General features: G+C 40.1%; 1 protein-coding gene across 1 annotated transcript in view; it reads right to left on the bottom strand.

Moving 5' to 3' along the window:
- Positions 1-20341, bottom strand: part of MREG (melanoregulin) — an 86475-nt gene extending 66134 nt beyond the window's left edge. Inside the window, exon 1 of the mRNA XM_001368220.4 lies at positions 19757-20341. Within this exon, the coding sequence (XP_001368257.1) occupies positions 19757-19839 (83 nt within the window). The 5' untranslated portion in view covers positions 19840-20341. The remainder of the gene's footprint in view (positions 1-19756) is intronic.
- Between the last annotated feature and the right edge of the window lie 6369 nt (positions 20342-26710).

The following is a 26710-nucleotide window of genomic DNA, read 5'->3' as shown; positions in this document are numbered from 1 at the left end:
CTTTGGATACTGAAACATATTCATGTTACCATTTACCTCTTCATTATACCACAGCTCTATTTCTCAAAATTTGAGAAAGAACTGAAAAGAAATGAACTGGTATCCAAAATTGCTAAGGAAGGTCCAAGAGATATGTAGTTTCACTACCTTTTAAAAACTTCCTCTAAACTATACCCAAAGGGCTTTAAAAGACTGTCTGCCCTTTGATCCAGCCATAGCACTGCTGGGTTTGTACCCCAATGAGATAATAAGGAAAAAGACATGTACAAGAATATTCATAGCTGCGCTGTTTGTGGTGGCCAAAAATTGGAAAATATGGGGATGCCCTTCAATTGGGGAATGGCTGAACAAATTGTGGTATCTGTTGGTGATGGAATACTATTGTGCTAAAAGGAATAATAAAGTGGAGGAATTCCTTGTGAACTGGAACAACTTCCAGGAAGTGATGCAGAGTGAGAGGAGCAGAACCAGAACAATGTACATAGAGATGGATACACTGAATGTAACAATTGAATATAATGGACTTCTCTACTAGCAGCAATTCAATGATCCAGGATGATTCTGAGGGACTTATGAGAAAGAAGCTATTCAAATCCAGAAAAAGAACTGTGGGAGCAGAAACACAGAAGAAAAACAACTTTGTTATCACATGGGTTGATAGGGATATGACTGGGGATGTAGACTCTAAATGATCACTCTGGTTTGCACAAATATTAATAATATGGAAATAGGTCTTGATCAATGACACATGTAAAACCCAGTGGAATTGCTCGATGACTATGGGAGGGGGTGGGAGGAGGGGAGGAAAAGAAGAAGAATCATTTAACCATGGAAAAATATTTTAAATTAATTAAATAAAATTTTTTAAAAATTTCCTTTAAGCACAAAAATCAGGAATCAGCCAGAACCTAAGCTGGTTTACCAAAGAAAAAAGCCTCTTGACCATGAGCCCTCTACTGCTTCTATGCCAGACCACAATTTCCTTTTCTCTTCTGGGTACAAAACCATAAGTCACAGTCTCCTCCTACATGCAAGGAAAGACAGAATCTTGATATTTACCAAGTCCTGCTGGTTCTCCCACTGACATTAGCACTCCTGCCCCTGCTCCAATCAGGGACAAAGTCTGTCCATTAGTCACTGAACTCTTTTCTTTCTAGCCACAATCAACACCTTAGTCCAGAGCTTGTCATAACTAGGATGAAATACAAAACAAAGCATAAAGAGAGGGGCTTCCCATACAGGGATATTGCCTCTGAACTGTTACTGATGTTGTCTCCTTACTCCTACAAATTCTTACCTGTTCCTCCATACTCGAGCTGATTTTCCCAAACTGAAACTTTTACTTGCCTAGATTTCTGATGCTCCTCATACACAACCAGTTTGCTAGATGACCACCAGTTTGAGCCTACTTCTCACTGCCTGGGTCCCCTCTATTCCCTATGTCCTATGAGAGATTTTCACTCATTATCTTCCACCACACCATGGACAAAATCAATCCACAAAATGAACTAAAAGACAAACAAGTATTTGCTATAACTTAGACCATTAGGAAGGCAAGAATAAAGAAGTGTAAAATCTAATCATATCAATGGGCAATTGAATTTAAAAGTTTACGTACAAACAAAACCAATGCAACCAAGATCAGGAGGGAAACAACAAATGGGAGGGGAGGGCATTTTAGAGCAAGTGTCTCTGACAAAGGCCACATTCCTCAGAAATACAGAGAACCCAGTCAAATTTATAAGAATGTAAAGTATTCCCTAATTGATAAATGTTCATAAGACATAAAGAGGCAGTCTCAGATGAAGAAATCAAAACTATCTATAGCCATATGAAAAAATACTCCAAATCAATATTGGTTAGTGAAATGCAAATTAAAACAACTCTGAGATGCTGCCTCATAACTATCACAATTGGCTAATATGACCAAAAAGAAAAATGATAAATGTTGAAGAAAAGGAAATGGGAAAAGTAGAACATTAATACAGTGTTGGTGGAACTGTGAACCGATACAACCATTCTGGAGGCAAATATCGAACTACACCAAAAAGATTATAAAACTAGCAATATCACATTGAGTCTGTATCCCAAAGAGATCAAAGATAGGAGAAAAGGACTGATTTGTCCAAAAATATTTTTAGCAGCTTTTGTGGCAATGGCAAAGAACTGGAAACTGATGGGGTATCTACCAATTGGGGAACGGCTAAATAAGCTGTAATATATGCTTGTATCAGAATGCTATTGTGGCAAAAGAGATAACAGGATGAGTTAAAAAAAAACCTGGAAAAACTTTTTTGAACTTAAGAAAAGTGAAGCGATTAGAACCAAGGGAACAGTGTCTGCAGTACAATATTTCTGGGAACTAAACTACTGTCAGCAAAACAAGGTTCCAAGATAATTCCATTGGACTCATGATAAAAAATACTATCCAAAGCCAAAGATGGAACTATTAGAATCTGATTGCAGGTCAAAACATGCCATCTTTCACTTTCTTTCATGAGTTTTTTTTTTATTATTATTATATGTGTGATATGTGTCTTCTGTAATGGCATAGGGACTATGGAATTGTGTGTTGTATAAGAGCACTAGTATAAGCCATATCAGACAATTTACCTCCTGGTTGGTGGAAGAGAGAATCTGAATCACAAAATGTCAGAAATCAATTGTCAAAAATTTTTTCTACTATAATTGAAAAAAAAAAAGTCAAGGTTAAGGATGGGGAATGAGGAGGATGGAGAAGGGAAAGAATTGTCCTGAGATTTTTAGAAAGGTTTTTTTAAGACCTCTTTTTTAAAAGCAAGCATTGGAGTTTAGAGTTTAAAAATTTCAGGAAGGATTAGGAAAAGAGGGAGAAATTATTCTAGACAAAGAAACCATTTCTACTCTCTGTTTGTCCCCCTCCTCTCCACCTCCACCTCTCATTTTATTACCTCCTCTTCTCAGCATCTTCCTTCAAGACCTAGATCTATCTAGCTTGACTTCCTTCAAAGCTTTCCCTAAGTCTGCCCTTTCCCCAATACCCCCACCCCCGGGTAAAAAGTGCTTTCTCCCCCTCCCTAAATTTTCCTGGGTTCCTCTTTTTCCACCATCACTCCTTGCTAATTTTGTATTTCCTAATAAGCCCCTTAAGGACAGGAACTTTTTCCTGGTTTTTATTCCTTATAATCTCAAGCACCTAGCCCAATGCTTCAAATAAATAGGGCACCTAATAAATGTGTAAATTAAGTATTGAAAACATGGGGGCAGCTAGGTGGCACAGTAGATAGGGCTCCAAGCCTCAAGTCTCAAGGTTCAAATCTGGACCTAGATACTTCCTAGCTGTGTGACCTTGGGCAAGTCACAAGTCACTTAACTTCAGTTGCCTAGCACTGAGAATCAAAACTTAGAAAGGAAGGAAGGAAAGAAGGAAGGAAGGAAGGAAGGAAGGAAGGAAGGAAGGAAGGAAGGAAGGAAGGAAGGAAGGAAGGAAGGAAGGAAGGAAGGAAGGAAGGAAGGAAGAAAAAGAAAGAAAGAAAGAAAGAAAGAAAGAAAGAAAGAAAGAAAGAAAGAAAGAAAGAAAGAAAGAAAGAAAGAAAGAAAGAAAGAAAGAAAGAAAGAAAGAAAGAAAGAAAGAAAGAAAGAAAGAAAGAAAGAAAGAAAGAAAGAAAGAAAGAATTGAATTCATAGTTCTTAAAAAGAAAAGGAGAGCTTCTACTACTTTTACTATGCCCCCTCACACACTCCCCCACCACCACCACCAACCCTACCACCATCTGCTGATAATAAATATTTTATTAGCATCAGCCATTCAAAGGCACACTGAGAGGCCCCCATGATATTCTATACTGAACACAGATGCTTTTAACTCCTAGAGAGAGGATGAGAAAGTCTCAGAAATTCTACCCCCTACCTTCCCTAAGGGTCAATTACCAAATTGATCTTAGGTAGTTTACTTGAATAGTTTCTCAGCTAATAAGATATTGAACAATTTAAAAAGGCTGCCCATCCTTTCTAGGGAGTCTGAGAGAAACATTATACTGTCCAAAGCCTAATCAGTGGGAAGAAAAAAGTTATTTAAGTTGAATTTCAAAATGAGCCCTCACCACGAACCTTGAGTTCAAGAACTGGATTCCACAAAAACTCATACGGGCAGGTTTTTTGTTGATGGCATAAACTCCAGGGACCTAACTGTCCACCTCCCAAGGTCCTGTGACTGTGTTTCTTCTATTTGCTTAAGACTAAAGCTCAAAGGAGCATGAAGACACTTGAAAAGTTAACCAAGAAAGTCCTCCATTCCCAACCTAAATCAGGGCTGCCTCTTATCCAAACACAGAGAAGTACACTTCTGAAGTTAACATCTTTGAAGGCAAAATAATAGACTTACTGACCTAATTTAAAATAGCTTCCAGCATTACTTTATACCTTGATCTACTAATATGAGAACAATTTGCTGGTCAGAACAAGGCAGTCTGATCCCATGGATATATCTCTGACCCTGGAGTCAGGGAAGGGCAAAGGGAATAAGCATTTACTAAATGCCAACTATGTACCAACCAGGCACTGTGCTAAGCGTTTTATAAATATTACCTTACTTGATCCTCCCTACAACCCTGGGATATAGGTGCTCTCATTATCCCCATTTACAGATGAGGAAATTGAGACTGAGATGGGATAAGTTTGTCCACTCATTCAAAGAAAGCACTATGGCAGGACCAATTAGGTGATACTTAGCAATGAGGGTTTCAAGACACATTAACAGAGGCTATGGAGTATGAAAATTATGGTTTAGGGGTGGGGCAGCTAGGTGGATCCATGGATAGTCAGACCTTGAGGTAAGAGGTCCTGGGTTCAAAATCTGGCCTCAGACACTAACTATCTGACCCTGTGGAGTCACTTAACCCCCACTGCCTAGCCCTTACTGCTCTTCTACCTTGGAACTAATACTTCATATTGATTCTAAGAAAGAAGGTAAGAGATTAAAATATATAATTTTTGTTGTATAACTGGGTATGGCCTTACTAACAGTATATCAGTGCAAAGAATTTCCTCTGGGCTATTTTGCTTCCAATTATTATAACCTCTTAACAGATGGTGTTTATACTCCATTCGTGGTCCATAATCTTAGTGAAGTTTTTAACCTTCATAAACTAAAATTTGGGGGGCATTCTATATTGCCTACCACTGTCTTCAAAGGGGAATGGTTAATCATATAAATTTAAACAACAACCTTGAAAGGTAGATTCCTTAAAAAATTAAAAAAAAACTAGACTGTGTATTGATTTCAAGGCAGATGCACAGTGAAGGCTAGGCAATGGGGGTGAAGTGACTTTCCCAGGGTCACACAGCTAGGAAGTGTCTGATATCAGATTTGAATCTAGGACCTCCCATCTCTAGTTTTGGCTTTCAATCCACCGAGCCACCTAGCTGCCCCTGAAAGTTAGATTCTATAGACATTATTAACTCCATTTTATAGATGAGGAAGTTGAGGCTCCATAGAGTTAAATGATTTGCTCATAGTCCTGTAAAAGATTTCATGGCTGTTTTTGCATTATATATAATGCCATAAAAGTCATCATGGAAAGAGCACTACGATAAAGTCAGAAAGACCTGGGTTCAAATCTGGATTCAAATACTTACTAGCTGTATAACTTCACATAAGTCATTAATGTTTGTTAGCCTCGGTTTTATCAACTGAACAATCTACCTCCCAGAGTTATTTTGAGAATCAAATGAGAAAATATACATCAAGAATTTAACACAGTATCTGGCACATAGTAGATGCTTTTTAAAATGCTAATTATTAGCTATACAACCCTGATTCCATTCATCCATAACTTATTTCACATTTATGACTATGACATATCTCAGTCCATCTCATCTAATAGAAACATTATCCTCATTTTTACAGGTCAGAAAACTGGGATTCAGAAAGACTAAGTCATGTGTACCCAGCTCATACATGGTGGAGTCAGCACCATAACCCAGATCTTCTGGTTACTAGTCTAAATCACCTACCACTGCCTTCAGAAGGGAATGGTTAATCTCATAATTTATCCATTTAGATATTTCCATTCTTTTTCTGATATAAAGAGAATAAATTTCCAAGTAAGGGAGAGCAGAAAAAATCCCCCTTTCAACAGATATCTGGATACTAATTGACTGGGTATTTCCTGATAATCTAAATATGATGGTTTTCCTTGGAATCTAGAACTATTCCATTACTAGATTTGCTTACCAAAATGTTACAATTAACTTAATTCAACATATTTTTAGTGGGCATGCTAGTGCTCACTGCCAAGGAGACCAAGATGAGTATGATACATTCTTTGAGACTTACTGAGACACGGAGTTTCCTCCTGGAGTTTATAATAACAGTGGGAATGAGGAAATGGGGAGGGAGAGAAGAGAAGAGAAAGTCGATGAGACAAGTACTTAAGTAATGAGAGTACGAGGCAGAATATGATAAGTCTCCAGGGAAAGGTAGGGAAAAAAATTGCTGTTCATGTTTCAGAGAGATCACATGTGGCTTTTGGGGAAAAAGGAAAATGAGAAAAGATTGGATGGGGAATTGGCATTTGTGTTGGACCTTGAAGAGTAAACAGGATATTGCAGAGAGGGAGAGAAATTGCCCCCATGAAGGCAAGGATAGGCAAAAGCAAGAAGGTAGGAAAATTCAAGGACAACTTATGCTTGAACAGTGAATGAATGGCAAACATACTTTTTAGCTAAGTTTTTAGCTAAGTTTCACCAACTGCCTTTTTCCACACCCCAGGGCTTAGGTCAATTCTTATAGGCCTGAACCCTGTTCCCTCTGCCCCAAATCAAGCACAGAAAGGTCTCCTTTTTTTTTTAGGGGGGGGGTGGACCTTACCTCCCATCTTAGAATCAATACTGTGTATTGGTTCCAAGGCAGAAGAGTGGTTAGGGTTAGGCGATGGGGGTTAAGTGACTTGCCCAAGGTCACAGAGCTAAGAAGTGTCTGCAGCCAAATTTTAACTCAGGATCTCTTGTCTCTAGGCATGGCTCTCAATCCACTGAGCCACCCAGCTGCCCCCAGAAGAGTACACTTTTCAACTTCTCTCTTTCTGTATTGTCTTCCCCCATTAGAATGTAAGTTCTTTGAGTCAAGGATTGTCTTCTTTTTTTCCATCGATATCTCCTAAAGCTTTGCACAGTGACACTGTCTCTAAAGGGATCTACTTCAAATGATCATAGATTTAGAGCTGGAAGAGCTTGTAGAGGACAAGTTCAACCTTCTCGTTTTACAAATGAGGAAACTGAGACAAATAAGGTTAAGTGATTTTCCCTGGGTCACACAGCTAGTAAGGCAGTATTCAAACTTCAAATGGTCAAGTTTCATTGATCTGGTAATTTATGTGCTCTTATTAGACTTTTCATTCTGCTCTCTTTAAATTCTCCTTGATTTTCTTGCTACTTGCACTAGATCCAGACCATCTCTGCACTGGAACCGTTCTAACAGAACATCTTTCTGGCTTTTCACTCATTATTCATTTCCACTATTGCTGACTCCTGTCCCCTCCTTGACTCCATTATCCACATTTGTTGTCCTGGCTGTTCTTCCACTGTCTGCTGGTATGTACCCAATGTCCCTGTGTCTTGGCCAGGAAAGTTCAAGCTCTTGGGATCTGGACAGAGGCAACTGGTTATGGATATAGGGGGAATCGTTCACAAGGAAGGTAGAATGAGCAGTAACCCTAGAAATGAAGCCAGAAATAGCATAAACAGTAGAAAGAGGCTGGGATCTTCAGTCAAAGTCCAGGTTCATCACTTATGTGACCTGGAGTAGCCCACTGAAACTCTCTGGACCTCAGTTTCCTCATCTGTAAAGTGTTAATGAATAGACATGGCCCCCTTCTAGCTTTATTATCTATAATCCTATGAACCTGTGCTTATCTTTGACCTCTTTGTAAACCATCTCTTCCACCTGTCTAGATTTGTTTCCTCACCTGCTAAATGAGAGGGCTGAAGTAAATAGCCTCTAAAGCCCCATCAGCCCTCTGAGTCACAGGACACCCCGTCATACATACCCATACCTGCACACGTACTGTTGGTCAGGTGCAAACTGGAGTAGAATAACACCTTCTAACTCAGAGATGCCAGTTGTTCTCAAAATCCTCAGGGTAGCCCAGGTCCACCAGGGGAAAACAAAGTACAGAAAATCAAGATTCTGTCCAAGGACCAGAGGCCACAACCCAGTTTGCTGCTACTGATTCTATTGATCAACTTGCTCTTGGCCCCTCCTTGCCTTGGTTGACCTCCCAAGACTGTGCTTCCCTGCCTGAACCTTCAGAAATCCTGTCCTATCCTTACCTGCCTGGATCCTTCCAGACTTCTCTGACATGGCCAGGCCTGTGCCTCCCCAAACAAATGTTGTTGACAAGTCTTACAGCCCACACCAAAGAAATCAAAAGCAAGTTTTGCAAGAGAGTAACCTTGGGCAAAACATTTCACCAGACCTCTATCTCCTCATCTTTAAAAATAAAGGGATTGTACTATACCACCTACTTCTTTTTTCAAAAACCCTTATCTTCCATCTTAGAATCAACACTGTATTTTGGTTCCAAGGCAGAAGAGTGGTAAAGGGTAGGCAATTGGGTTTAAGTGATTTGGGGAGGTCACACAGTTAGGAAGTGTCTAAAACCACATTTGAACCCAGGAGTTTCTGATGCCAAGCGTAGCTCTCAATCCACTGAGCCATCTAGCTGCCCCCTCTAATGTAACTTCTTACAGTCACTGCAGAACCTTTGGAAAGCAAAGACGAAGGCAATGTAGGATGCCTGGATTCTAGCCTCAGGTCTCCTACTCATAGCTGTATTACTTTGATCACCCTCCATAAACAAGGAGGGCCTCCCCTGGTAGCACTATTTATATGCTGTTTCAGTGCAATATAATACCCAATGCCAAATGCCCCTGTGCTCAGACCAGGAAAGTCAACCCTCTTGGAATCTGGGCAGCAGCAGCTGGTTATGGCTATTGGGAGAAGAAATTAATAAAGAAGGTAGGTTAAGCAATAATCTCAGATGTGCCAAAAATGAGGCCAAGGAGAAAATGTAGAATGAAGACAATAACAGGGAAAAACTGAACTGCTTCCCTAGCCACCAACAGGCATCTGGCACTAACAACTCTTTTAGAAATACTAAGTAATCACTCCCAGTCTGTGAATACCACATACCAAAATCTTGGTCATTTCATGGGTAGAGCTCCAAGTGGTTGTCTGGTTTCTAATAGATTACTTAGAAAGAGATTTTAAAAGAATCTACCATCAAGCATTTATGGACCTCCTATGGTATACTATGCTTATTCACTTGTTTCAACTGTATTTGACTCTTCATGACCCCATTTGGGGTTCTCTTAGAACTGAATGGTTTGCCATTTCCTTCTCCTCTGTAAAATGAGCTGGACAAGAAAATGGAAAAACCACTACAGTACCTTTGCCCAAAAAATCCAAATGGGTTTTCGTTTTATAGGATTATTCTCTTATAATCATGACCAATATGAAAGTATGTTTTGCATGATAATACATATATATTCCAGATCAAATTGGAGGGGAGAAAAGGAATAAAGAAAGGATAGGAGGGGATGATTTGGATCTTATTTCAGAAAGTGTATGTTGTAAATGTTATTACATGTAATTGGGAAATAAAATATCTTTAAATTTAAAAAAAATAATGTCACAAAGAGTGGGACACAACTGAAATGCCTGACCAAAAATAACAATAAAAAGCTTCTCTGGGACTCAGAAAAAAAGAAAGGGCTGGGTGAGATGGCCTCTATAGACCCTCTCAATTTTAAATCTACTCTGCTATGATCAAGGACAATTTTAAAATATTCCCCAAGGGTCCTGCATGTGAGATGCCCAAAAAAAAAAAAAATATTTGTTGAACTGAATTGAATTCAATGGAAATTGATCAAAACTTGTAAACCTGCATTATTAAATTAAGAAAAATTTTGGAGCTGAAAAGTAAGAAAAGGGCATTTATTAAGTATGTATAAATTATTTTTCCCCACTACAGTATAACCTCCCTGAAAGCAGGAGTCAATATTATAATTTAACTGCATCTCCCACATCATGCATCATAGTTCTAGATACGTAGCAGGCACCCAGTATTCTTGCTATTCATTAAAGTAATTAACTGGAGGAGAAATGCTTAAATTAAGCATGCGTCTGAAATTCTCAACTATGGAATGTTTTGTTTTGTTTTGTTTTGTTTTAACTGTAAGGAATGCATTGTTTAGGCTGAAGGCTATATAGTCACAAGGTTCACTTTTTCCACTTGCTGAGGATGATTTGCAGTTATTAGAATGGCTCTTGTGTTTGGAGGAATTTTCTCCCATAGACCAAGCTGACATATAATTTGTTTTTTCATCTCAAGGTATGATTTCACTGTCATCAGGACCGGTGGTGAAGAGGAGGCACTGAGGAGGAGGCAAACAATTGACTATGAATGTACTTGCTTGGGTGTGGGGAGAGCACATGCCTGAATGATTCAGGCTACCACATGAGGTCCTCAGCCAGATGCCCAGGCAACAGCATGCTTTCAAATAGATGCTTTCAAACAAAGCAGAAAGTCCTTCCAAGTTGGGTGGAGAAGGACTGAAGGCTGGCGAAGCAGGAGAGGGATTCAAGCTGGATATTGAACCCAGAAATTGAACCCCCAAATACTAAAGGATCTATGTTTTACAGATGAGGAAAGTGAGTCTCCAACATGGTAAAGAAATTACTTACTCAAGGTCAGAAGACTGCAGCAGGAGTTCTTAACCCTTTGGCAGTCCTGTGAAACCTATGCACCATTTCTCTGAATAATGTTTTTAAATTCATAAAATACACGGAATTACAAAGGAAACTAGTTATATTGAAATATAGTCATCTATTTTTTTTTAAGTTCCAGGTCCCTAAGTTAAATACCCATGACCTAAAGCAAGAATGACAAATGTAAGGGATGCTTCCTCAATACCTTTGGGATGGCCTCCTAAAAGGAGAGCTGGTTTTAAAATAAAGAGGCTTGGGTTCAAATACTGGCCAGAACATTTAAAGTCTCATGTGACCCTAGGGCAAGTCATTTAATCCCCATCTGAATGAACCACAGCTTTCTCAGTTGTAAAATGGGTATAACAATACTTGTACATAGTTGTTGTAAAGATCAAACGAGGTCATGCATGCCTAAAGTGCTAGCTGAGTATAAGATCCTATTATTTGGGTTATATAAATGTCAGGTATTATTATCCTACCCCTGAATCACCAAAAAAGACTGCTACAAACAAGTTGATTTCCTTGAAGCACGGTGACAGGGCAAGCCAGTTTGGCTGCCTACATACTCCGTTTGGGATTTACTCTTCCCTAAAACAATTTTTGTATAGACACCAGTCATCTGAAACAAGTGGAAACTACATTGTTCTTCTAATGGGTTAGCACCAAAGTTTCCAAACAATGCATTGAAAATGAAGTATGCTACTTTCTGCATTCGCCAAAAACTGGAAACAAAATCAATGCCCATTGACTGAGGATTGGCTAAACCAATCATGATATGTGAACTTTAAAATTAATGCTAAAGAATTAATAATTAATGTTAAAGAACAATAATGTACAAAAAGAAACTATGACATGAATACATGGGAATACCTAAATGAACTGATGAACAGTGAAGCAAATGGAATCAGGAAAGTAATATACACAATGACTTCAGCAATGAAATGGAAAACTACAACAAACTGAATTTAACAAAGAAAGAATAGGAGACTGCATCTCCCCTTCCTTCCTTCTTTGCAGAAGTGAGGGGATCGTGCATCCCCTTGCATATATAAAGGCAGATGTGGTTGATGTGTTTTTTTTATGTGTTTTTTGCCTCTCTTTTTTATTCTTTGTTACAAGAAATAGCTCTCTTGGAGTAAGGGGGAAAGGAAAAGGAAAAAGAAGAGACATATGGGAAATGTTGATATAAAAACAAATAAAAATGAGAACAAAGGTGATAAAACAAAAAGAAAAACAAAAGATAAAAATAATTTAAGTGAAAAATGTTTAAGAAAATAAAATGAAGCATACCTATTCATCATTTATTCTCGATTCAGAGCCACAGATATGTATACTAATATCCATGGGGATTGCAGGTAGACTTTGAGACAAGAAAAAAGCAGGCAATGAAGATGAAAACATGGAAAACTTGAAAGGGAACATAGCTTATTAAAGAATCATGAATTAGATATCCATTCTAGAGTAGTAGTGGGTTTAGACTGAGGAAGATATGGGTTCAATCCTAATTCTGACACTAGCTATTCAGCTTTAGGGAAATACTTCTTTGTGTCTCAAGTTTCCTCATCTATATTGTTTCCCAGTCATTTCAGTCCTGTCTGACTTTTTACGACTCCATTTGGGGTTTTCTTGGCAAAGGTACTGGAGTGGTTTGCCATTTCCTTGTCCAGCTCATTTTACAGATAAGGAAACTGAGGCAAAGAGAGTTAATTGAGTTGCCTAGGGTCATACAACTAGTTAAGTGTCTGAGGCTGAATTTGAAGTCAGGTCCTCTTGAATTCTTGACTTCAGACCCCAGTGCTCTTTCGACTGAACCACTTAGCTGCCTTCTTCCTCATCCATAAAAGAGGCTAATTTCTTCCTTAAACTCCTGCCTCCTGGGAGCATTGTAAGCCTCAAATGAGATAAAGTGTTTTGCAAACCATAAACCGTATCAATGTCAGTGATCCAGTGGTCGTTGTAATTTTTTTTATTATTATTCTCCCACCTGACACCCCTCCCTTAAAAATAGTGAGAGGATACTTACAGAAAAGCATTTGATCAAACAAGAAAGTGATACACTCCATATGAACCTTCATTATAACTGCCACTAGTATCAGCAGGATAGGTCTTTCCATCTGGTGGGGGCATCAATAATTAGAAAGGAATGACATTCCCCTGAAAACATTTACATTAACTCCCAGAGCCCTGCTGTTCTGACGTGAAAAGAGAGCTCTTAGGGCTCTTTCAACACTCCAAGGTCTCCAATTTCAACACCAGAATATTGTGTACTTCTTGACTCTTCTTCAAGAGAGCCAAGAGAAGTCATATGGCTCTTTTGGTCACTGGTCCTGGTCCTGGTCTTCTTCCTGAGTTCAAATATGGCCCAAACACTAGCATATGACCTTGGGTAAGTTGCTTAACCCTGTTTGCCTCAGTTTCCTCATCTGTAAAATGAGCTGAAGAAGGAAATGGCAAAGTGATTACAGTTTCCAGGAGTTAGGGAGACTCTTAACTATATGCTAAACTACGGATGTTGATGTGGTAAAAAGAAATGAGCCCTGAATGGGACATACGGAGACTGCAGAAACTTATAGTATAGGAAAACAAATTCAAATTCTGACTAGGCTAAATTTCTCACCTTTGTGACTTTGGACAAGTCATTGAATCAGTCTGCCTTTTAGTCTCAGTATCTGTAAAATGAGGGGTCTGAGGCTCTGAGGTCCCTTCCGGCTCTATATAGATCCCAACGCAGTCAGCTAATCACCAAGTGGCAGCAGGGCCAGTAACTGATGAGCATTTCTTGTCTCTTCATCCCTCACTGCTGTCAGAGTCCAGACTTGGAGTCAATGAAGAAAATATTCAATTCAATTCCCCAAATATAACTAAGAATCTGGAACATTCAAAGCACTGAGCTAGAACCCTCCAGGGTGCATGGATAAATGAAAAGCCAAAGTCTCTGCCTTCTACAAAGGAACGCTTGTTAGTCATATAAGATGTCTTAGAACTGCTGCTAAGGTAAGGGGTATTTCTTTAAACGAGAATACGTGCCAATCCACTTCAATCAGCACTTGTTAAGTGCTCACTATACGCAAAGCATGATACAAAGACAGAACAGAAAAATAATCCCTTCCCTCAAGAGGTTTACCAGAGCTCTCCTAGTGGGATACTACGACCCGGACGCAGAAAAGCATTAACAGGATGATTGAAGGAGCTGGAGGATAACCAGCACGTACAGCAATGCCTTTAACATTTGGTGTGGGTTGAAGAAGAGACTTGAGATTTTATTGGTGGAAGGAGCCCCCAGCCAAGAACCTCTCTCTACTAATATAAATAGGCAACTTATACTCTTGGGGCTCAATTTAGAGGCTTATGGACCTTGTCCAGGGTCATGGAACTAGTGTGTATGTCAGAACCAGAAGCCAGCATTCCATGGCCAAATGCTACACGATTCTCTTTCTGCCTTGTAGGATGTACTTAATAAAATTTGACTGTGAATAGCTATAACTAGTCATATCTGCTACAGAGAAAAGCAGCATGAAGCCTGATCTCACTCCGATCACTCAATATTCTTGCAAACTAGTTGCTAAGCACACTCATTTCTAAGCTCTGAGAATTAAAGAATTAGCAATGCAATGCCTCTTGGTATTTCAGAACTCCTGATCAAAGCCCTCATTGCCCTGTCATTGTTTGGTCATTTCAGATGTGTCCAACTCTTTGTGGCTCCATTGGGGGTTTCCTTGGCAAAAATACTGGAGTGGTTTGCCATTTCCTTCTCAAGCTCATTTTTGCGGATGAGGAAACTGAGGTAATGTTAAGTGACTTAGCCAGGGTCACCCAGTGTCTGAGGTTAGATTCAAACTCAGGATGAGAAATCTTCCTGAGTCTAGATCTAAAATTCTATCCACTGCATCACCTAGCTGTCTTCCTGAATGTCACGGTTAAGAACGAGATGTAGAATATTAAAGAGAAGGGTCTCAGAATTAGTGATGGCTATATGCACAGGGTTTCTCAGTCCTGATATTAGCTGTGTTTTCAGGGTCAGAGGGAGGATCTACAACTCCTCTGAGGTGTTTATATGACAGAAGCCACTGGCGCAAAACTGGGTCAGCCTCTGGAGGTAATGCAGTCAATAATAACAATGTTCTCTCAAGAGATAGAACACTTTACATCATACTTTCCTCACAATGACCTGTGAGACAGGATCACAGATTCATAGATTTAGTAGGAAGAGATATCAAGGCTCTCATTTTTTTTTTCAGATAAAAGTATTTGATCCTGACATCTTTAGAAGTTAAGTGATTTGTCCAGGATTCTATGTAGAAAACCCAAAATAATCTGACTCCAAGTCTGAAAAGTCTTTCACTGACTCTCATTCCCATTTTGTAAATAAGAAAAACTGAGGCTCAGATAAAATTAAGTGGTTTTCCCAGGGTCATGCTAAAAATAATAACTGACAATTGCTAGAATTATATTGCTACTGTTTCATTAATCAAGCCAAGGTGTTCTCTCTCTTTATTGACCACTTTTCCACTGCATGACTCTTTCTCTTTGTGGACAACACACTCTCCCAAGGAACCCCTAGAGCAGTGATGGTGAATCTATGGCATGAGTGCCAAAGATAGCACACAAGGAACTCTCTATGGGCATGTGGCCTCCCTCCCCATCCCCCCCACCCACCCCCAGAGTTCATTACTAGAAAAGCAGAGGGACTCAGGTAGAGCTGCTCCTTCCCCCTCTCCATGAAGTCTGATGTTATTTTTTCACATCCCCCTCTACCCAGCAGTCCAATGGGAGCACACAGGGAATAAGGTAGGCAGCTCACAGGCAGCAGAGCTGGAGGGAAGCAGAGTGCTCAAGCTACTCCCTTCCCCCTCTCTACACTTGCTGAGGACATTCCTCACTTCACACACTCCTCCACCCAGCAGTCCAATGGGAGTGCTTCCTCCCTCCCCTATGTGGGGTAAGGGGGAAGAGGACACACCTGGCACTGGGGGAGAGGGCTGTGCTTGAGGTCTATAAAAGGTTCACCATCAATACCCTAAAGATACCACACATATCCATGGAAGTGAGGGGAATTCAAGTCTATAAACCATTGGATTAAGAAGAAAATTGTTAATAGATTAAAAATAAAGCAGAGGGTAGGGGAGAGTGGACAAAACAAATGAAATGTTTACAAATTAAAACCTAAGAGGACATTAGAGAAAACAATAGTATAGCTTAAGCTAACTGTGGAGTAGGGGGAAATGTTTTCCTCCAAAGAGCAATCCATGGCTCATGACAGATGATTCTATGACATTAGTATTTCCAAAAGGAATTTCATTTCAACAATTTAGGCTGCGTAGGACTCCATAGAGCCTTAGAATTCAGGCACAAATGCTAAAGGCTTGATGTGACAGGAAATATGGAACCTTAGAAGATGAGCTAATAAAATTCATATTTTTGGAAGAGAGTGGTGGGACTTAGGTTTCTTTCTTTCTATGACACTCCTTTTCATTATATAAATTTTTAGACCCTGACCTTTCATCTTAGAATCAATACTGTGTTTTGGTTCCAAGTGGTAAAGGCAATGGGGATTAAGTGACTTGCCCAGGGTCACACATCTGGGAAGAGATCAGATTTGAACCTAGATCTTCCTGACTCCAAGTCTGGAACTCTATACACTGTGCTACTTGGTTGCCCTGGCATTCCTTTTTAATGAGGCTTTTAATGCTATATGATATTGGCTTGTTTTAAACTACACCATGCCACCCAAACTCTGACTATCATTGTAAATATACTGTTTCTGAAATTTTTTTCAGAAGAGGAATATCCTCATGAAATATTAGAGTATGTTCGGGGTATGAAATAACTTATGCTTTCAAATCCTCAACCCATGAGCAGTTCACACACAGAAACACTGAGGGTTAGAAGAGACCTTCAAGGTCATGTAGTCCAACTGTCCCATTTTACTTATGAAGAAAGTGAGTGCAAGAGACTTGCCCAAAGATTCACACAGTATAGAAACATATTCAAACCATCTAAGTGAGATCTATACAGATCCCACTACCTCTTTTTTTCCAAAACCCTCTAGAACCTATACAAATATCAGTTCTGAGACAGAAGAGATAGTAAAGGTCAGGCAAATGGGGTTAAATGACTTTCCCAGGGTCACTTAGTTAGGAAGTATCTGAAGCCAGATTTGACCTAGGTCCTCTTGACTCCAGGATCACACTACATCTTGAAGAGAACCACCCCACTCACTTTATGAGATTTGGGTTCAGGGATACATGGTGACTTCATACAGAGTAAGAGGCAGAGTTATGACTTGAATCCAGATAACCTAAAACCAAAGACACTATACCTTTTCAAACTGAAAGAATGAACAAAAAGAACGCTGTGTTAAAATAATAATGTCTGGGTAAAGTGAGATTCAGCCTCACATAAAGGGTAGAGATCACATAAGATTAAGGATATTCAGTTGACATTTTAAACTCAGCATGTCCCAAACAAAATTCATTATCTTTCCTCCTAAACTCTTCCCCATCCCCTCCTGCCTTCCTTATTACTGGAGAGGACAATACCATTCTCCTAGTCTCTCAGGCTCATAACCTGGGATTCTTCACTATCTCTCACTTCCCATTACTAAGCTGTCACCAGTTCCTGTTGATTTTACCTTTGCAAAATCTTCTGACACTCCTCTGATAGTGCCACCATTCTTGTGCAGACCTTCATCATCTCATGCCTAGTTTACTTCAATAGCTGATGGCCGGCTTGTCTCTAGTCTCTCCCCACTCCAATCCATCCTCCATTCAGCCAATAAAGTGACTTTTCTATAGCATAGATCCAAACAGTTCCCTACTCAATAAACTCCAGTGGCTCCCTGTTGTCTCCTGAATCAAAAATGCTTTGTTTGGCATTCAAATCCCTTAATAACTTAGACTCCCCCATCTTTCCAGTCTTCTTATACCTTAGTCCCCCAAAATGTGCTCTTCAATTCAATGATGCTGGCTATTTCAAGGCATTCGGGCTATTTCACCAGCATAGTACTCCATCTCTGGACTCAGAGAATTTTCTCTGGCCCCATGTCTGTAAAGTACTCCTACCCTGGCTTCATTTGCAAACTAAAATCCTATCTTCTATAGGAAGCCTTCCCTAATCTCTTGTAATACTAGGGACTTCCCATGGTTAATTATTTCCCATTTATCCTGTACCTGGCTTTTTAAATTTATATGGGTTTGCATTTCTCCTTGAGGGCAGGAACTGCTTCAGCCAGCTTCTGTTTCCCCAGGGCTTATCAAAGTAGATGCTTAATAAAATTGATTGATTGGATTAAGTCATCCTTATGGGATAACTTATTGAGTGACTCTAGGCAAAGAAGTCATGGGATCAGGAATCATTTCACAGATGTGGAACATAAGTAATTATCTGAGGAAGGATTTGAATTCATGTCCTATTTGCCCCCCTAAAAAATAAAAACTCTAAAAATAGTGCATCCCTAGGATCTTATATTTAGAGGTGGAAAAGATCTTTAAACCACCCAAATTTCTCATACTATAGATGAAGAAATAGGTGGAACAGTGGATATTCATCAGTAAGGGCTAGGCAATTAGAGTTAAGTGACTTGCCCAAGGCCACACAGCTAGGAAGTATCTGAGGCAAGATTTGAACTCTGGTCTTCCTGACTCCAGGCCTATCCTCTTCACCACCTAGCTGCCTCCTTATATAAATGTTACTTATTATTATTATTATTGTATTACATATATAATACATTTAAAATATATCACAGTTCCCATGGATGTTATGGAGACCAAATAAGATAATATTTGTAAAGCACAGTGTAGGTGCCTAATACATAGTAGGTGCTATGTAAATGTTGAATATTAGCTCTTATTAGCTGATAATCAGACCAGGGTAACACAAGTAGTAAGAAAGGGGCAGGATTCAAACCCAGATCTTCCTCAGTTCAAGTCTGCCACTATCTTCTGTTCTTCCTATTCTGATCCCTTTGTTTTTAGGCTGACCCTGATCTGAACAATTAAGATACTTCCTTCCAAGCCATTTTCCTGTGCCTTAAATTATCCAGAAACAGAACCTTATATGTTAAACTGTCCATAACAAAGACAGCCTCTCTACACTATCCCTAAAGTGAAAATCAGTGAATTGCTTCCCCTGTACTAACCATAGAAAACTTTCATTGTCATTCACATTAGGCAGGCCACAGAAACACAATACCCACTTCTTTTCCAAAAGAGAAACCCATCATTCGCAGTTCCTTGCTCCTGAACTATCAAGATAACTTCACTGCTTCCCTCCTTCCAAACTAGGGCACTCAGCTCAGAGGTCTACAAACACGCGCCTTATAGTCCCCGACTCCCAGAGTATCTGTTGTGGCTTCAAAAGTCCTCTCAGGGAGCTCCGGCCCCAATTACTCCAGCAAGAAAGTTCTACAGATTCCAGTGAACCCAGCCAGAAACACAGAGACAGAGAGACAAAGGGGGATGGGGGGGGGGGGGAGAGAGAGACAGAGACAGAGACAGAGAGACAGAGAGACAGACAGAGAGACAGAGAGACAGAGAGAGACAGAGAGAGACAGAGTCAGAGAGAGACAGGGTGAGAAGAGAGAGAGCAGGAGAAAGGAAAGAGGGGGGAGGGAGGGGGAGAGAGGGAGAGAGAGAGAGAGAGAGAGAGAGAGAGAGAGAGAGAGAGAGAGAGAGAGAGAGAGAGAGAGAGAGAGAGAGAGAGAGAGAGAGAGAGGAGAGAGAGAGAGAGAGAGAGAGAGAGAGAGAGAGAGAGAGAGAGAGAGAGAGAGAGAGAGAGAGAGAGAGAGAGAGAGATGGGATGGTTAGAGAGATGGGATGGTTGGGGGTTGAGGGGGGAGGCATACAATTTTTAAAAAGCTGCAGGCTATAACAACAGTACCAAAGCACGCAACTCCGGACAGTGGTCTCCTAGGTCCGACTTTGACAGCCAAAGCCGACCATGGCGTCCTAAAGAGCTACTAGATGTAGTCCTAAAGGCTGCTAGATGGCTCTCTGACACTGCCCTTACCTGAGCAGGGGCTCCTTCTCGGGCAAGTCCGGGTCTCCTAGGCAGCAGCAGCACAGCGTCCTCAGCCAGGCCCGCAGCCCCATCGAGAGCTGTCCAGTACCGCCTGGAGACTCAGCAAGACAAGTAGCTAGGACCCCACCCGGACCCTTCCCCGTCTCCCTGTCTCTGTGTGTTCCAGCTCGTGGTGAGCCGAGGTCCCGGAGTTTGGCCGGTTATCCAGTCCACAAGCCGGCAGAAGCAGTAGGGCTGCCAGGCTAGTCAGTGCCAAGGCATTGCCGGGCTGGGCTCCCAGTATATCATGCTGCGGTCACGATCGCCAGCTCCTTGATCAGAGCAGCCCCCCGCCTGGGACAGCCATCGCAGAGCCTAGAACGCCGAGCCACAGGCATGGCCCGAGATCCCTTCTCCCCTGCCCCTCTGTGCGGCGGTTTTTGCTACTCTGGAACCTGGAAGCGGGATGTTTGGCGGCTCGCGGAGGCGTTTTTCTTCTAGTTGTTTTTCCTATTCAATTCCCCCGTGCTAAGTGGAGCGCATGCCCCGTGCGGGCTTGGGAGCGTCTCTGGCCCCCGGGAAGTCACCGCTGCTGCCCTCTAAAGAGGAAGGCGGGGACTCCAACCAGATGTGGGATCTCAGCGAAAACTCGCTCCATGCGCGCGCGCCTCACAGCTAGCCCTTAGGGCAAAAGACCAAGGACCCCGTGCAGCCCTGGATCTGTTCAGGGACTGGGTGGCGTGTATATCTATTTATATATATTTTATTGGCTTCCTCCTCTGTTGCCTTCTCATCCAGCCTTGTTTCGGTTTTTTGTTTTTCCTCCAAAAAGAGACTGAATTGTCTGTTTCCACAGATATGGAAAAGTCGCAGAATTTTGCGCAGCTATAGCCTGTTGAGATTACCCCGATCCCCCAATCATAGGATAAAGAACAGGAAAAGACCCCAGGGCTCTAGTCCAGCCCTCTCCTTTTGCCGGAGACATCCAAGCACCAGAAGGGTGTGCTAATTTGGACAAGGTCACACTTCAAGTTACTGATAGAACCAGCGCTTCTGATCCTCGGGACTACAGATCCTCTGTCTCATCCCACTATCCCAGACTGTCTGCAAATACTGTATTGACTCTATAGTTCATAGGGAAATGAGTCATGGTGTTCTGGTGAAGAAATTAAAGCCAGCAGAAATTTAGAAAGCAAACAGGACTGTAATCCATTAATAGGGGTACATTGAATAGGACAAGAAAGAGAAACAATAAATTCAATTTGAAAGTATTATTGTCGTTATAAGCCCCTTTTTTTAACCTTACCTTGAGGCAGCTAGGTGGCTCAGTGGATTGAGAGCCAGGTCTAGAGTCAGCGGGTTCTGGATTCAAATGTGACCCCCAACACTTCTTAGCTGTGTGACCCTGAGCAAATGATTTAACTCCCACTCTTCTGCCTTGCAATCAATACACTGTGTTGATTATAAGATAGAAGGTAAGAATTTAAAATAAAAACTTCCACTTTCTGTCACCATACTATCAATTCTAAAAAAAAGAGCAAGGGTTAGGCAAATAGGGTTAAGTGACTTGCACAGGATCACACAGCTAAAAAGTATCTGAGGACAGACTTGAACCCACGAATTTCCATCTCCAAGCCTGGCACTCTATCTACTGTGCTACCTAGCTATCCTTCTTTGAAAGTCTAATTGTGTGGTCTGCAAAGAAAGAACAACATCTTGAGTAACCATTTCAGCCTTCTGAGCCAGGGTAGATGCATTTTAATATTTTCTGAGGACCACCCAGGTACCAAGTACTCTAGCAGTGTTGCATAGGGTATAAAAAAATAGAGATGGGAGCATAAAGGGTGGAAAGGGAATGGATTTGGGAGATGGAAAATGATTAAAATTCAAATGTTGTCACTTATTAAGCATATGACCTTGGTCTTCCTCATCTTTGGGTCTCCTGTATAAAATGAAGAGAGCTGAACTAGATGGGCTCTGTGGTTACTTCCAGCTCAAAATCTATGATTCCATCATCCTTGGTTTCTGCCCTTAAGAAACTTCCCATCTACATGGGATAAACACTCATGAAAAACTAACTCATCATTCAAGACAGCAAGAAAAATCTCAATATTAATTGCTATCATTTATACATATAAACCTTAATATTTTAGTTGTTTCTCAACAACAATACTGAGAGGTAGCTGCTATTATTACCCACTACTTTATAGATGGTGAAACTGATTCAGAGGTTAAGTGACTTGCCTGGGGTCATCTGGCTAATAAGCATCTAAGGGAGTACTCAAATTTAGGCATTTTTACCAAGGCTCAGAGCTCTATCCAAGGTGCCACTAGTAGGCACAAGGAAATAGTCATTTTTTTAATAAATAATTTGAAAGAACTCTGATCCAAGCCTTATTTCTAGACATTCTACTTATTAATTGAGACCTTGGAAAAGTCACGGAGCCTTATTGAGACCCAATTTCCTTGGAAGCAAAATGAGGGATTTAGATGACTTATAAGTTACATTGATAAATCCTGTGCTTCTATAACAGTTATGTGTAATATATAACTATAATGCCAAAACAGAGCATTATAGCATTCAATGTCCCACCTGTATATGCATACTGTACTGTGTTTTTAGTAATTGATCAGACCAAACCCAAATAACAAAGACTAACAGATCAAAATATTTCCTTACTGCAAGTAGTACTTGTGCTCACATAGAATGTCAATATTTCACTTGGTGTTTATCTTTTTGTTGCCCTTCTAAAATTGTTTGCCTCAGTGAAAATTTTCAGAAAGTATATTTCCTCATGTGTGAAGTGAAGGGGGTGTATTAGATGATTCCTGCCAATCCCATGATCCTATGATCTTAAAAACGATTTCAACTTAGCTAACTTGGCACCATTTCCCACTATTGAATTTGCCCACTGATGATTATTATCAACATTGTGCATTTCTTCCACATTTTTCCTTCCAAGATCATAACACACAGATTTTTTTTTATCTCCATGTTCTGCAAATCAGATTCCTAATAGTTAACAAGAGTGCTGCCAAGAGAATCACCTACATCATCTGAGTACTTGAGTTTAGAATTTACCAATGCCTTCTTCCTTATTCTGACTCTGGTCAAGCCCAGGAGAGTACCAAAGTTCCCTTTTAATTGAAAATACTTACATTGGTCTGTTGTTCACATTCTGTATCCTTGAAACCAGCCCCACCCACCACCACCGTCAGCAACAGAAGCTAACAATTATGAAGATACATAGGGCACTTGACATAGGATTCATTGGCGACTCACTGGTGTAATTCCTCATTTTCAAAAGTTTGGGCTGACATTTTCAGATTCCTCAGAAACCACTGAGTCAACTTCAAAAACAGGTGGCATCTAAGTATGACTTGGTTGTTTTTTTTTTCCCACTCAATATTTTTTTAAGATTACAGATACAGAATCAGATATAACATCTGTCATTAATAAAGCAATGTAATTGTTTCCATCTTACAGATGAGATAACTGAGGCTCATAAAGGTTAGATGACTTGTCTAGGTTCAAACAGCAGAAGGACTAAACCAAGTTGAGAATAACTGACAAGCCTCAAATCCATTGGTGAGTTGGGGAGGGTGTCTACTCCAGGCCTGTGAAGACTAACCCTGGAAGAAGGACACATGAGAGTTATTTGTTCCGATGGCCATGAAAGCAGCTAAGGCAGGTGCTGAGGAACTCTTAGAGATTGGTCAAACAGCAAAGATACACGAGGGTCATTCATCGCATCCCACTCCATCACCAATTATCCTGACCTTGGACACTGGACTTTGATGACTCTGTGAGAGAGTGAGGCTAAAGACTGCAAGTTTGCCTTTCTTGAACTCAATTTACTCCACTGTTCTCTTCATTGGTCCTCTTCAAAAAAAGGACAAACAACTAAGTATCTAAGGCAGAATTCAAATCCTGATCTTTCTTGCATCAGTCAAGAACTCTATTCAATATTCCATGCTGATTCTAAGATATGTGCATAGGTATGAGTGCAGGTCCAGTAACATTGCATACATGTCAGTGGCACTCCCCAATTGTAGTCTATGCTTCCTGAGAATTCAAATATGATTTCCTCACTTCAATTCAGTTTAACAAGCTTTTATTAAGCCCCTACCATACATAGGTCACTGTGCTAGTCATTGAGGCTACAAAGATTAAAACTGAAATAGATGTGTGTTTATTGGGCTAATGCAGAAGTAATTTAAATCCCTTTCTGTCTTGCTCCCTCTACTGGCTCCTTTCTTGGGCTATTGACCATAAATATATTTGAAGGAAACTGGGATCAGAGGAGGTAGAGAATTTGGAGGACTTTTTTTTTTTAAGAGAAAAGCAGCATCAAAGTTTAGTCTCAGTAGATGCAATTTTTATTTCCATTCCAGATCTGGGTTCCTATTTCTTCCTGAATGTAGATGGCTTTGCCTTCTTGGATTCAGCCAACCTCTATCAATAGTTCATCTAATACTTGCAGTTTCTGTGAAATCATACAAAATGCATTCTACTTATTTTTATTGATCTTTCTTAACTCATCTAGTCAGTCAATATTATTACTCCTCAAAACAGATCCTCAAGGAAAATCTTAATGAATAATTCCATTTCTCATTCCTTAGATACAAACCACAAATGTCCTGACTCTTTTCCTAAAGCAGTATTATTTTCCTTTTTCCCAATCTAATAAATAAATTTAAAAACCTAACTAAAAAATAATAAAAAACTAATAAATAAATATTCCTAACCTAATAAATTTCCTAACCTAAATAAATATATGGAAGCCCATGAAACAATAAAGGGAAAAGCAGGGGATATGGAGTCAAATAACTCATTCCACATTGTTCTAGAACTCTAACAATCTAAATATTCAAAAAGTAAAAAAAAAATTGACCTTGTTGCCCAAGACATAAGCTCTTTGGCTTATTTGCCTGCCTATCCCAGAGTTTCCTATGGGAATTTTCAGAATATAACTTACATCTAAGAATCCACAGATGTGAATAGAGCTTCACTAATTTCCAGACAATCAATCAAGGTAACGATGAATATCAAGTGTAGGATAAGCTCTATTTACTCCATTGATTAAATTAATAAAACACAAAGGACTCACATAAATCATTGATACAGTCCTTCTCCCTCTTTGGTATATCCCACTTTCTCCCAAAGAGACTATGCAATTCTCTAGATCCATAGCACCAATCTGTGATTTCAATATCTCACAAAAGAGATCTTGAACAAAGATGTAGACTAAAACTTTTCTTCATACCTACTCTAGCAAAAAACTAGAATTAATACCAAATGAAGTAGAGATTAAGAAATTCAGTGAGAAAGTACTATCTCACATTTTAAGACTGGTCAATATCACTGTAAAGAAAATGATAAATTTTGGGAGGAATGTGGCAAAATTAGGACACTAATACATTGCTGGTGGACTTTTGAATTGATTTGACCATTCTGAAGAGCAATTTGGCATTATTCACAAGGTCTATAAAAGAATGCATGACCTTTGATCTAGTAATACCACTACTAGATCTAATAATAGCACTACTACTAGATCTTTGATCTAGTAACACCATTGTATCACAAAGAGACCAAAATAGTCATAGATGAGCTTTTTGTGGTGGCAGAGAATTGGAAACTAAAAGGATGTTGCTCATTTGGTGAATGGATAAACAAAATGTGGTATAGAATTCTATTGTGCTATAAGGAATGATGAATAGGATGATTTCAGAAAGAGCTAGAAAGACTTACATGAACTGATGCAAGGTAAAATAAGCAGAACCAGTATATCATTATACACAGTAACTGCAATATTGTGGAATGATCAGATATGTGATAGTTAAAGGAATTGTAGAGGATTGAAGAGGTACAGGGGATAAGGAAGGTTTTAGAACAGGGAATGGAGGAGTTGAAGGGATAGAGGGAATATGGCTGCTGGTAAGGTAAAAGGAGAGAGATACTCCTTGCTAAGAGGCTATTTTTGAAAATTGGGTTCCTGGGAAATGGGTCAACTATGATAGACTGAGGGGATGTCTTCTCTATTGATTGATATTCACAATACCCCAGGGCAGGTAAACACAGACCCCCCTGAGGGACAAGCCTCCCCCTGGACCAAAGTCACCTGACAGGGGTCCAATACGGACCATTTATGGTTGAATGGCTGTCCTTAAGTTATGCTCCCTCTATGTTCCCCTGAAATGAGAGTTCTCCTCTTATCTGACTATGGGTTATTTAAATATTCATTTAATAACAAGTTTGGATGGGGGAGGTATCAGGGTAGAGGGAAGAGGGGTTTCCTATACTTTTCCCCAGATTAGGTTTGAGTTTCTATCAGCTTTTTAGATAAGGTCAGGCCTGAAAGACTGGTGGAGGGTTTCTTTTATTACTGCCTATGCTAATCTATGCTAGCTTTCTTAAATTCAAAATCTTTAGCAGTAGACAGCAAGAGGCCTATCTCTCTGCGCTGATGCCCCTAAAGACCAGCCTTAGAGTTCAAACCGTTCCCATTTAATCATTTTGTTTGATGACATGATCACAGGAATCCAGGTAGAGCACATAGTTGGGAAAGATCCAGGAATAGAGGTACTCCTATCCCAAAACAGGGGGAGAGGGCTCCTTCCAGTCTGAGGGCCAGGAAAGAGAGTTCTAGAGAGCACCTGTCACTCTCCAAGTCGTCCCTCCCCCAACCAACTGTCATGGCTGTCCATCAATTTCACTTCAATATTTCAACTGCTGTCCATTCCACCTCAGTGGCATAAATGCCAAAGCTTCATTCAGTTTTCCTTTCCACAGATAAGATAGACTTTGTTACTAATAGCAATACAATGATCCAGGACAATTCTGAGGGATTTATGAAAAATAATGCTATCCACCTCCATAGAAAAAAAAAACTTTTGGAGTAGATATTAGAGATTAAAAAACATATGCTTTATCACTTATTTATTTAGGTCTATGTTTTGGGG

The sequence above is a fragment of the Monodelphis domestica genome, chromosome 8 (genome assembly GCF_027887165.1).
Source record: "Monodelphis domestica isolate mMonDom1 chromosome 8, mMonDom1.pri, whole genome shotgun sequence".
NCBI classification, from domain to species: domain Eukaryota; kingdom Metazoa; phylum Chordata; class Mammalia; order Didelphimorphia; family Didelphidae; genus Monodelphis; species Monodelphis domestica.
Note: the sequence above shows the minus strand (reverse complement) of the source record. Positions and strands in the feature narration are given on the sequence as shown.